This window comes from Pseudorca crassidens, chromosome 12, assembly GCF_039906515.1.
Source record: "Pseudorca crassidens isolate mPseCra1 chromosome 12, mPseCra1.hap1, whole genome shotgun sequence".
Lineage (NCBI taxonomy): Eukaryota > Metazoa > Chordata > Mammalia > Artiodactyla > Delphinidae > Pseudorca > Pseudorca crassidens.
In genome coordinates, this window is record NC_090307.1 from 90,943,267 (window position 1) to 90,956,196 (window position 12,930).

Consider the following 12,930-nt stretch of genomic DNA (forward strand, 5'->3'; position numbering starts at 1 on the left):
AACCTTTGTTACTACTTATCGGGAAGTACTGGTGAGAGCACCCCGCCATGATCACAGTTGCTTTCTAGTTTGGGTGTGTAATGCTTTAAAATTATTTGTGAGTTAACGGAGAAAAAATCACACACCACCTCTTCCCCCCTAAAGAAAAAGGGAGAAATTCTAGCAGAATCACCAGACCAGAGCATCAGGGGCCTGGGGAGCTGGCTCGCTCTCGGAGACCATACGGTTGAATCCCCAGACTTTACCAACATGGAAAAACCCAGTCAGAACTACTGGTGAGGAGACTGTTAGCCACGTTTAGATGCAAAGACCCTCCTGCTCAGGGCACGTGGCTTTCGGTACAGTTGCTGTGTCCTGTCTTTTGCTGGTGTGGTTTTGTGGGCACTCAAGATGGGGACCTTTACTATAACATTCTCTTGGCACCCTTCCACCCGGTTCTCCTCTCCGTTATGACTAGGGCCCTGTGGCATCTCCAGGCGGCCCCTGCCCTCGGGAGGGACACCTGGGTCGCATCCTCTTGGCCTAAGTGCTCTGCAGCTGGGTCTCTAGTTCCCACTGATCTCACTTCGCTATTTCAGCTACGTCCAGTCAAGGTTACATTGTGACAGGCCCCATTGAGGATTTTCTAAGTATTACTTAATGCTAGTAACCCCATAAGGTAGCTTCCTGTTCCCCTTTCACAGATGCAGAAAAGTGAAGAAGTTGGGTCGTGCGTGCCAGGCAGGACCTCTAACCCATGGTCTTAGCCGTTGTGCCATCCTGAGTCGCTGTGCTTTGTGGGATTCTTACATGGTCATTAGGGACGTTTAAAATATTTGTGTTGTGTGTACATGCTTGGAAAAGGGATATTCGTGCTCAGAGTAAAGATTTTTCTCTGGCATCTTCCTAACTGGATTGCAAGCACCACGGACGTGGGTATTCCAGCCCCTTCATAGTGTCCTGCTACAGCATCATTGAATAAACAGTGGATGCTGAAAATTCCCCATAGAAGGAGCCTCTTGTGTTCCCCACACTAGCACCTGATACTTCCCTTATTTAGCGCAGCGTGAATCTGCTGGTTCTTGCCCTTCGGTTTTATGTGACGATGGGAGAGAACAGAATTTAATTCCTGCCTCCACCCATTCCTTCCTCCACTTACTCATTTATAAATCCTCTCCTTCTCTTTCTCTTTTCTTGCAAATATGGGTAAAAATTTCTTTGGATTTTGCCAAGGAGAATCACTATTTATGTTTGATTCCCGTTTCTACCGTTGATCAGTTTGCTACAGTTAAAACTGAAAATGTTTTCTGAAGATTTGATATCCTGAGACTTGTATTGAAATATTTTTATGTATTGTATTTCTGTTTTTTCTGGAATATGCTATTCTACGTGAGAGACGCATTAAAAACAGTTGCTCTCTTACCCACACGTAATGCTAAAAGCTTTTATTTAAGGTTGACTTTATAGATTCTTATTAAGTTTTGGTATGAAGATCATTTTTAAGCTTTTATGCGAACATAAACATAGAGGTGTAGTAGATTTTGTTGCCTTAATTCCTACTGAAGTATTTCATGGCTGTATGTTCCCAGAGTCAGCACCACTAGGCTGCGTGGTGGCCTGCCGGGACCCAAAGCGTCTGCTCCCCGTGGAGAGCACAGCAAGCCTGGCGTATAGTGGTCTGCTCTCTCCCGATGTTCGTATAAAATGGTCCCCCGGGTAGGAAATCTCGCGATTGTGGAGAAACCGTGTGTGAGTGCTCACCAGGTGGCCTGTGGACTGCTGGCCTTTCCTGTACGGTGGTAGCAGTATGTCATTCTTCAGAATTGCTGTGAATCGGGGCAGTGATTTGCTGTATGCGTCACACACTGTCGTGTCCGCGTTAGCGGGGAGACTGCCTAGGAGACAGGTGTCTGCGTCGTACGTTCCGTCTTGGTGGCCGAGCATGAAACTGCCGGCTCGTGTTTAGGTGACGCTTGCTGCCTCGGTGGGCAGGGGCTGCTCGGGCAGCGGCGGAGGCGGGGTGGTGAAGAGAGCGGGTGCTTGAGGGGGTCTCAGGTTTAAACTAGGCTTTTGGAGTAGAACCCCATGGCTGCAGGGTCTCTGGGGGTCCGTGCGAAGGGTCAGGAGCAGTGAGAGGTCACAGCGTCCTGGAAGCCGCGTGCCGGCGCCTGCTCGAGGCTGGCCGCCTGGTCCCACTGGGCCTCTAGACGCCAGCTCCTCAGGTGACCTCACAGCTTTATTTTAGCTTTTCGTAGTGACTGTTTGTCCACTTGTATGTTTCTTGGGAAGTAAGGAACTGTTTTCTCCCGGAATATGTAGCCCAGCATCACTTGTCCCGACATTGTGTTTTCAGTTACCTGTCCCTTTCCCAGGGACCCGAAGGCCTGTCTCTGTCACCTCCTGAGTTCTACACGTGCCCAGGTCCGTCTCTGGCTGTGTTGTGTTGTCTTGCACTGCGGGGAAGGTGGAGGGCGCGTCTCAGCCAAGTCTCTCACCCACCCGAGACGCCGCAGATCCGGGTTCTGAGCCCAAACGAGGTTTCCACAAGCACTGCCCAGAGGCGCGCGAGGTCTCGTGAGCCCCCCGCCTGTTGTGTGACACCTCACGTTCCCCTCGGATCAGCAAGGGGATCGGAAGTGCTGCGTGTTCGGCACGCCCGTTTGAGTGTATTTACGAGCGAAATGTGCTTGTTTAACATATTTTATGGACAGAAGGAAAAGGGGGGAGGATACAATGTACAATTCCCGTCCTGGTCCTGCGCGGTGGCACCAGTAGGTTAATAACAACATCAGATAGTGAGTATTCATGGAGCACGTGCTGTGTGCCAGGCGCTGTGTTAGCTCGGATCTTCTGTCCTCACGACACCAGTGCCTCTGACGGGGACACGGGACAGAGCCGTCGAGAGCAGCCGCCCCAGGTCATCCTGTAAGGGTCAGGCCTGCACTTCCAGCCCAGAGCCACTGCGGTTACGCTTTACCGAATGTTGTTCTGATTAGAGCGTCAGTCTCACCGTACCTTCAGGTGCTGTGTTGCCATGGGATGGGGGTGGGGAGACAAAAGAAGCACGATTTACCCCTGTGTTCCTGTGGAGTCCTGCCTTTCCTTGGGGGTTTGTGAGGACTTTTCAGTATGATGAGTGCTAAGCCCTGGTCCGGTCAGCGTCGTGCACTCCTGTTCTCCTGGCGCTTTGTCTTTTACCTGTTTGTTCCTCTCTCCGTGCAGAATTTAAAGGTATTTGTGAAGTCATTTATGTCACCATATATGTCACTGTATTCCTTTCTGGCTTCAGGATTTTGAATCTTGTCTTAGAAGACCTTTCCACCCCTGACAGTTTTTAAATATTTTCCTATACTTCCTGCTGTTACTTCCATAGTTTTGTTTTGACAGTTGAGTTCGTGCCTCAGTCTGATATTATTTGGGGCTCTGATCACAGAGGAGGAGAGAGGGCCAGCCCAGCTGCCCCTGGGGCTACTCGCTTATTCACCCCACCTGCCGCCCAGCCTGGCCCCCAGCCCCACCCTGCTGCAGGGATCAGAGCTCCAGCATTTTCCAAAGCTCTTTGGAAAATGGATGCAGGTTTTCTGACCTCACATACTGTTGTCCCATTTCCCGATGCCTATTCGAGTTTCTAGAGCCACGTTAATTTTGGAGATGCTGGGAGGTGTTAGTCCCCCTTTCTGGGCTCAGTTGCTTTCTTAAAAGGCTTCCATAAATTAGAAAAGCATTTTCCCCTGGACCAGTCAGTCTTTGTAACACATACGTATTTATGTGTTGGCTACATCCTTAAAATTCCATCTTATGGTAGGAATGATCATATTCTTAAATAGAAGAGGATTTTTCTAAAACCTACATGATAAGGAGAGCAGAGAATGACTTTCTCCAAACCAAATGTTTATCTGATATCCACTTGCTTCAGTAGCACATCTGGAAGGGTGCTCGTAAGCTGCTTTGTAAAATGACCCACACACTCTCTGTGACTGCTGTAACCATAAGGTGACATCATAAGAGGGCCTGCTTTTAAGAAGTTCTAGACCAGCGTTTTGGTTTGGTCAGTGGAGAACATCTCTACTTGGGCGGCGGGAGGGGTTGTATTTTCCTTTAAGGATCATTATTCTGAAGCGATCCTTAACAATTGTCATGTATACGGAATACACTAATGCAAAAATGAATCTTCCCGTTGAGCCAAAGCCGCTGAACATGTGCATCAGGATCCGCACCTCGGTGCAACAGGGGGCCTTTGACATGGACTCTGGTGTATTTGGGGACCAGTAAATAGTCATAGACATTTATCCAATGTGAGTGTGAAGGACATCATTAGTTCAGGAATCACATTTGAGAATTAAGGCGTTTGTATTTTGTGAAGGATTCAGCCCTGAAATTACAGTAAGCATCTTGAGTTCTTAACCGCCCGTTATTAATGAGAATAATTTCCCACTTTATTTGCATGTAATTTTCTAGTGTTAATCTCTTCATTAATATTAAAAGTATTTCAGATGTGTGGCTTCCAGCTTCTGGTCCGAGGGGCTCCTTGTGTGGGTAGGAATTGCTCAGCTCATGATGTGGCGGAGGTAACTTAGCAGCACATGCAGGAGAGAGGTGGGGTCTGGTTCCAGGTAGTGAATGCACTTCAAGGCAACCAGATGACTTGCCCAGTAAATGTGGGTGAAACCGTCTCTGCTCTGGCCAGACCACAGGTAGCTGGGCCTCAGTTTAGAGCTCTACTTTTTTTTTTTTTTTGGCTGCGTTGGGTCTTCGTTCCTGCATGTGGGCTTTCCCTAATTGTGGCGAGCCAGGGCTACTCTTCATTGTGATACGCATGCTTCTCATTGCAGTGGCTTCTCTTGTTGTGGAGCACGGGCTGTAGGCCTGCAGGCTTCAGTAGTTGTGGCACACTTGCTCAGTAGTTGTGGCTTGCGGGCTGTAGAGCGCAGGCTCAGTAGTTGTGGCGCACGGGCTCAGTTGCTCCGCGGCATGTGGGATCTTCCCCGGACCAGGGATCAAACCTGTGTCCCCTGCACTGGCAGGTGGTTTCTTAACCACTGCGCTACCAAGGAAGTCCCTGGAGCTTTGTACTTTTAAGTGGGAGCGTTGATGAACGGGCGCCACGGGGCAGTCTTACAGGGAGTAAGAAGGAGGAGCGGGGTGAGGAGAGGTCAGGTGCAGAAGGAAAGGCTGGGCGTGAGCCTGCGGCTTTCCTTGGATGTACAAAAGTAGTGTTTTCAAAGCTCTAAACATTAGTCCCTGCTGAGAAAAAGGGAAGAGAAATGATTCTTAGATCCTTGAGAAACTTATTGAAACATGCACCCCTCTCCCTAGAAAATTGCATGTGTATGTGCAAAATTTGCATACAACTCCCCAGAGGATTGATTCACAACCCCCTGAACCCTATCACGGAACCCTGGTTAAGGGCCCCCAATATAGGAAACACATTGATTGGTGCGGAAAAGCTTGCCTCCTGTGGGTTCAGTACGAAGCTAGAATGGCCTGCCTCAGCAGGTGAGTTTTCTTCCCACAAAATACTGCAAAATTCAGAAACTGAGTGTCGTGTAACGGGGCCAGTGCCACAGTCTGTTCAAACTGGACTCTTCCCATTGAAATGTCTCTAGTCAGTAGTAAAACCAGGGTTATTCCTGTGTTTTAAGCCACACGCTCAGTGGAAAAGAGGACAGACTGATAACGTGAATGCGTGTGTTCTCTTGTAGCCACCAACAGCCAAAATGCACGCCATTATTGAGCGCACGGCCAACTTCGTGTGCAAACAGGGTGCACAGTTTGAAATAATGCTGAAGGCCAAACAGGCCCGAAACTCTCAATTCGACTTTCTGCGCTTTGATCACTACCTCAATCCCTACTACAAATTCATCCAGAAAGCTATGAAAGAAGGACGGTATACGGTACTGGCAGAAAACAAAAGTGAAGAGAAAAAGAGTATGTGAAACTGTTTCTGTCCTGTGTTGGGCTGGGGGAGGGGTTGAGATCTGCGCTGTAGGACTTCCTGAACGTTTGTGAAATCCTGCCACTAAGGCACGAGGATTAAACCTGCTGTGCAATAAGGCTGAACATATATTAGATTCTTTTTTTTTTTTTTTTTTTTGGCAGTACGCGGGCCTCTCACTGTTGTGGCCTCTCCTGTTGCGGAGCACAGGCTCCAGACGCGCAGGCTCAGCGGCCACAGCTCACGGGCCCAGCCGCTCCGCGGCGTGTGGGATCTTCCCGGACCGGGGCACGAACCCATGTCCCCTGCATCGTCAGGCGGACTCTCAAGCACTGTGCCACCAGGGAAGCCCTAGATTCTTAATTAACGTTTTCAAAGATGGGTGACATAGAATTAAATGTTGATGCCATCAGAGCATAACCATCTAGGTTGGAAACGTTTCCCCTCATTCTGGTTGTTGAACATGTCACAGACAGAACAGCGAGCCTCGTGCTCCGTGCATCGTTCTAGCGTGCACCCCGTGTTAGGGCCTGAGGCTAAATTACACAAGTCCACAGAATGAAGTGCCTAATCTTACTCTCTTTTCTTTACTCTGCCTTAAGCTGTTGTTTTTATAAGTGTCTAAATTTGGAATTCTTACTACAAAGACCAATTAAGTATTTTGAATAACATTCTGAGACAGCAGTACATGTGTCTACATTGAATTTTTCTTCCAGCTGAAACACGATTTTCAAAATCAGTTGTATGCATCTTACCCCAGACCTCATCTCCTCCACGGTTGTTCGTTTGCTGTAGTTCAGTAAAAAATCTGTTGCTGTTATTTTACCTTCAAAATCAGTACGATTTTTGCCTTTTTTCCAAAAAATTTAAATACTCAGTGGCTCCGGACTAGTAAATGCCAGAGGGAAGGTGCCAGCGGGGCCGAGGTCAGGCTCCTTTCTCGCTGCCTTTGTTTCTTGCGATCCCACTTGATAAAGTCACAAGCAAATGTCATTCTGCTGAACGACGTGGGTGGCAGCAAGCTAGGGAATATTTTCCGAAGGTGGTTTTTGGACAGATAACCAAGAAATGGCTGCATACAGTTCTGCCTTTGTGTGCGTCTGAGGTCTTACGTAATTTATTTGTACCTTGACGTCTTGACACGTGTTTTGCTTTCAGAGTCGGGGGTCAGCTCTGACAACGAAGATGACGATGACGAAGAGGGCGGGAGTTACCTGCACCCGTCCCTGTTCGCTTCCAAGAAGTGCAGCCGCCTGGAGGAGCTCATGAAGGTTCTCATCTCGTTACTGAGCTGTAGCTTTATGCCATGGCGAAACTGCTCATTTAACTTCGGAAAACTGTTAAGCAGGCATTTCTTTGTTTGATAGCTTTTTTAATTTTACTAGCATTGACGTGTATCTCGCCTTTTTGTTTGGCTTGGTGGCAAAGGATTTGCTCCCTTTATTGCTTATATATCCCATTTTATAAAATCACAAGCAATTTATTTTCATTTTGTTATAGTTTTACTGTTTGGGATATTTAGTTTAAGTAAAATGTTGGTTAAGACTTGGAAAATTACTTTTTCATGCAGGTTTTATTAAAACAGGATTAGATTTCATAGGTGTCCAGGGTATGTGCCGCTTGAAATAGTCTGTTACTGTCACGGATAGCATAATGTATTAGTGAGAAACATAAATTAAAGAAAAATTTTCTTTTCATTCTTATTATAAGGAGTTAATCCACACCATTCATTGTGCCATTTGTGATGTGAAAAAACAGGGGTTCATCAGACCTAAGCATGTCATTTCAGCAGTCACGCAGTGTGGCTGATTGATTGGGCTTTAAAAGCTGTTGGTGATTAAAAATCAGAAATTGCTTTAAGGATGGACAGAGTTTGAGGTTTTGAGTGAATTTGGAGGCTTACACTTTTCTCAGCAGCAATCTAGTCTTGGTCATCCCTCCTTTTCCTTCATGTCATTCGGAAGATTGAGGTGATTTGTTTATTCAGTTCCTCTGGAACTCAAAACCAGCTAGAGTTCTCGTCGGCCACGGTCAGGGCCTCCCTCTGTGCGCCTGCCCACGTGTGTGGGTGTGGTGTGCATGTGTGTGCTGCGTGCATGCGTGTGCTGAGGTTTTTCTGAAGCGTAGACACCGTCCTAGAGCCTTCTTGCCACAGAAGGGTTCTGCGTGACTCAGAATGCAGGATGTGGTGTGACCTTGCACCCTCTCTCTCTGCAGCCTTTGAAGGTGGTGGACCCAGATCACCCCCTTGCGGCCCTGGTCCGTAAAGCCCAGGCCGACAGTCCTGCCCCCACTGCACCCACGGCAGATGGCACGGCCGTGCAGCCCTCCCAGGTGGAGTACACCACTGACTGTGAGTACCTCACTGTGCGCCTCCGGGCAGGGTGTCAGGTGCGGGGGTAGGTTTGCAGGTCCGGTAGAGGTGCCATGAGGAGCGTTCATGTTAAGCACCCTTAGCATGTGGCCTCATCCTTTTGCCTGTCACTTCACGTTGGCAAGATGGCTGCCCCATCACCAGCATCAGCCCTGCATTCCAGGAAGGATGAAGAGGAAGAGCAAGAGCAGAAAGCAGTTTCTCATGGTCCTGCTGTCCTGCAGCACAGGCTGGGAAGTGGGCTTTCAGTCGGCTACATCGCTGCCCTAAACAAAAGCAGAGTTCTGTTAAGAAGGACGGGGAAAGTGGGCGTCGGGGGACATGTGTTGTGCCGCTGTTTGCCGGGGTTGCTTTCCTAAAGGACACAGGGGTCTAATGTGCACCTCGGAATTGGCTACAGTTCCTACTTGCTCTTGCTGGTTGCTACTCTTTTCTCTTTTTAATTACTTAAAGATTATTAATAGAAGGTGAATCTTGAAGTTCTATTCAAGAAATCATTTGAAAGTATTTAACCTTGGTCTCATTATCAGGTCTTTTTAAAATTATTTTATTCAGAGGTTAAATACTGAATGAGAAGAACCTTTAGCAAAGCCACGGGAATTCATCTGTTCAGCCTACTTCACAGGGACACCTGATACAATGAATTTATAAAGCCTGTCACTCTCAGCTAGAGATTGGAGGGTCAGCCTGAGGTTAATTCCCTTTTAAAACGTAAGCTGCTTGTCACTTTAGGAAGAAGCTTTTGTTAAAAATGATAACTGTGTCCTTTTGCCATTCCCGTCTGGCACTGGCATGCAATGTGTAATTTTGATGTGCTAAATTAACATTTTTAGACTTCAAAAATCAATTACTTGAGTGAACTTAATGTATGTGTCTTTAAAAAAATGTCTTAGAGAACTCAGATAATTTCTTTAATGCATAAATCAAGTTAAATACAGTTTCTTTAAATGTTCAAATCAAAGAGCGGATCTGGTGCGGTCTCATCTTACCTGCCTGTTGGTTCTGGGCTGGGGGTGCAGTGGGCGTCAGAGTGGGCGGTAATCCCTGCAGCGCTTTGTTTTTCTTTGTTTCTTTTGTTTTTTTGCGGTACGCGGGCCTCTCACTGTTGTGGCCTCTCCCGTTGCGGAGCACAGGCTCCGGACGCGCAGGCTCAGCAGCCATGGCTCACGGGCCCAGCCGCTCCGCGGCATGTGGGATCTTCCCGGACCGGGGCACGAACCCGTGTCTCCTGCATCGGCAGGCGGACTCTCACCCACCGCGCCACCAGGGAAGCACTTTGTAAATCACTCCTCATGCCTCCCGACGGGGCTCTCAGTACTGACAGCCAGCCCACCCGGGGGAAGCCCGTGAATCAGGAGTTGGGCGTGACCGGGAGCTTCTGCCCCCATCTTTACCTCAGTCCAGGTTATAAGCTCACTGAGTGGTACGTCTCTGGCTTCCTTTTTCCTTGCTTTCTCTTTTCACACCTGTCTTTGAATTTGCACAAGTTGAATGCAGTGTCCCTTTGCCTCCTCTAGATTTCTAGAGCTATTAAACTTCTTGCATCGGAAAGGAATAAAAATTCAGGGTTGAGTGGCCGTTATCCGGTTATTCGCGCTGCTAATCACTAGTGTGCGTGCAGTTAACTACGAGGTCGGTAATGGCTCTGTGTTTCTACATAGCCTGTAGGACTGGGCAGGGGAGCCGAGGGAGGCCACTCCGTGACTCGGGGTTTTACTGCGAGGTCCCACGCTCTGATTGTTGACCACGGCCTGGGCCGAGTCACGGCTAGCTGGAGGATGAGAGGGGTGGGCAGGACCCAGGGAGCCTGGAGCCCCATGACTTCAGTCCCTCCTGCCACTCATCAGGGGCCCCAGAGGCCAGGGTGACCCTTGACAGCCTCTCGCCCGGGGGAAATCCCACCCTTGCTCTAGGCAAACCCTGCAGGCCAGTCCATGGGCGGGGTGTCCTGGTCCCCTCCCTGACCCCTGACCCCAGCCGGAGGTGCTCCAGCAGTGGGGCACCAGTTAGTGACCACCTCTTCCCCTCAGTGAAATAATTGTTTTGACAGTCATCTTCTTCACACATGCAAGAGTGACAGACACGAGTAGGAGAGGCGGTATGGAGGTTATGCCTGGTGATGGACACACACGCTGCGTTGGGGGCCAGCCTCACGTGTGCCCAGGCCAGTGGAGGGGAAGGAGGGAGTCGGTGCTGACAGAGTGTGTTCTGCTGAGACGTGGGTTTCAGCCATGCCAGAGGGCTGGGACCAGGTTCTGGGTTTTCCAGAGAAGCAAGGAACCTAGCGTGTTTAGGTGAAACATCTCAACTTACAAATGTCAGCAGTGAATTCATATTTTGTAAAAATACAAGGCGTATTTTATAAAAATACAAAACATAAGGCAAGCCAGATGCTACTCATAGGTGCCCGTGTCCAGCCTCTGCTCTGTGGGTGCAGGAGGGTACCTGGGCAGCGGGACAGAGGGAGGTCGCAGAGCTTCTCTGTGGAGACCGTGCTCAGCAGTAGTCAGCTCTGCCCAGAAGCTGGGGAGGGGCTGTCAAGTGGCCTTCAGATTTCACACAGATTTAAACGCATCGTGCTGGGAAGTGAGAGCAGTTTCGTTAAAATGGAGAGGACAAAAGCTAGACTCCACCCGGGTGGGAAGTGAATGGGTGGTGTAGAAGTGGAGACCTGAGCACGGGCCGCTTTGTGAAGAGGGGAGGGGCAGTGCCTAGTGGAGAAAATGTTCCCTGAGAGCCCTGCCTCCAGGATCGGCCCCTTGGGTTGCCATGACAACAGCCCATCTAGCATCCGGGAGTCACAGGATGGGAGAGGCGGCCTTAGAATTTGGATCTAGATCAGAAAAATGCCTAGAAGAAATGAACACAGACACCTGTACTTGGGTTCTCAAAGATGTTTTTATTTGTAATTAGAGTCTATGGTTATCTTAAAAAGTAGCAAGAAAGAATATGAAAAATTTGAAAAAGAGGCAAATAAAGGCGACATGGCTCATCAGATAATAAAATGAGATGTTACAGTAGAAGTCCTTGGGAGGCCTAAGTAATTGGTGGTTTACACAAAACGTGCGATTCAAACAGGTCTGAAAATGCTACATACGTGCGTGCCTGACACGTGCTGCTGTTGACCCACTTCTGACGTGGGCCACGGCCTTGCCTCTGACGGGCGTCCTCAGCACAGCCAGCCTGAGTTCTGTGAGGTGAGGTGCACGCCAGGCGCCCAAGAGCAGAACCGCAAGCTTGCAGTGTCTTACTTCAGGGCTTTCACAGTTCTTTCTCCCTCCTTGGGTTCCACAACAGTTTTTTGTTTTTTAAGCAATTGGTGTTTTTTTCTGATCTTTTCAAAGGATTCAGTTTCATTTTCACAGAATCAGTAATTCTCTTTTCTCACTCAGATTTCATCTGTTTGCATAAATTTTAATTAAATACGTAATTACAGTACGTTTAACCAGAAAAAGTTTAAGTGAAAAACTCTGCTGGTAAAAAGCAGAAAGTTCAGCGTTCTAAAGAGGAGTGCCCTGGCCTGGTGTGTTAGTGCCTCCGGGGCCTCCCCGGCCCGAGACCCAGGAGGCCCTGCAGCGGGGAGGGGTGAGTGCGCCCCCCGAGACAGGTTCAAACGCGGAAGGACTGGCTTATGAAAAGCTGTTCGGAAAACAGATCCCGTTAGAGCCTCACCTTTTATCCAACAGCAAAACTACTTCCAGGTGTACGTGCCAGATGTGAGAGTTCTCAGGAAAGTAACGACTTTTTTTTTTTTAATTTATTTTATTTACTTAGTCTTGGCCGCGTTGGGTCTTCATTGCTGCACGCGGGCTTTCTGTAGTTGCAGCGAGCGGGGACTACTCTTTGCTGCGGTGCGCAGGCTTCTCATTGCGGTGGCTTCTCCCGTTGCGGAGCACGGGCTCTAGGTTCGCGGGCTTCAGTAGTTGTGGCGCACGGGCTTAGTTGCTCCGTGGCATGTGGGATCTTCCCGGACCAGGGCTCGAACCCGTGTCCCCTGCATCGGCAGGCAGTCTCTCAACCACTGCACCACCAGGGGAGCCCCCTAATTGTTTTTTTTTAATAGATTTGTTTATTTATTCTATTTTTGACTGTGTTGGGTCTTTGATGCTGCGAGTGGGCTTTCTCTAGTTATGGCGAGCAGGCTTCTCATTGCGGTGGCTTCTCCTGTTGCGGAGCACGGGCTCTAGGCTCGCGGGCTTCAGTAGTTGTGGCTCGCAGGCTCTAGAGCACAGGCTCAGTAGTTGTGGCGCACGGGCTTAGTTGCTCCGTGGCATGTGGGATCTTCCCGGACCAGGGCTCGAACCCGTGTCCCCTGCATTGGCAGGTGGATTCTTAACCAGTGCGCCACCAGGGAAGCCCGAAAATAACAGAACAAGAATCATCTATTTTAAGCCAACAGACATTATATTCAACTAATGGAAAAAACAAAACCGTTGAGAAAGCAGAAAAAAACTAACAGAAACAGCTTTTACAGTCAAATAGGAAAACAACTTATAGCCCAGTAGAAAAGTGAACTGCAGTATGAATAATTCACAAAGGTAAAAATGACCATAAAAATTTTTTTAAAGGTTTACCCTTGCTGCTCACTCAGATGGCATTGTATCTGCTGACTTTAGAACCTAACCTCCGTGGAAAATAAAAT

At 48.6% G+C, this 12,930-nt stretch overlaps 1 protein-coding gene across 3 annotated transcripts in view; it reads left to right on the forward strand.

Annotated features, from left to right (window-relative positions):
- The window catches only part of SFSWAP (splicing factor SWAP), an 82,602-nt gene that overhangs the window by 8,403 nt on the left and 61,269 nt on the right, over nt 1-12,930 (forward strand). For all 3 annotated transcript variants that reach the window (XM_067701246.1, XM_067701244.1, XM_067701245.1), the window contains 3 exons: nt 5,682-5,907; nt 7,073-7,185; nt 8,132-8,267. In XM_067701246.1, the coding sequence (XP_067557347.1) occupies nt 5,682-5,907; nt 7,073-7,185; nt 8,132-8,267 (475 nt within the window). The remainder of the gene's footprint in view (nt 1-5,681; nt 5,908-7,072; nt 7,186-8,131; nt 8,268-12,930) is intronic.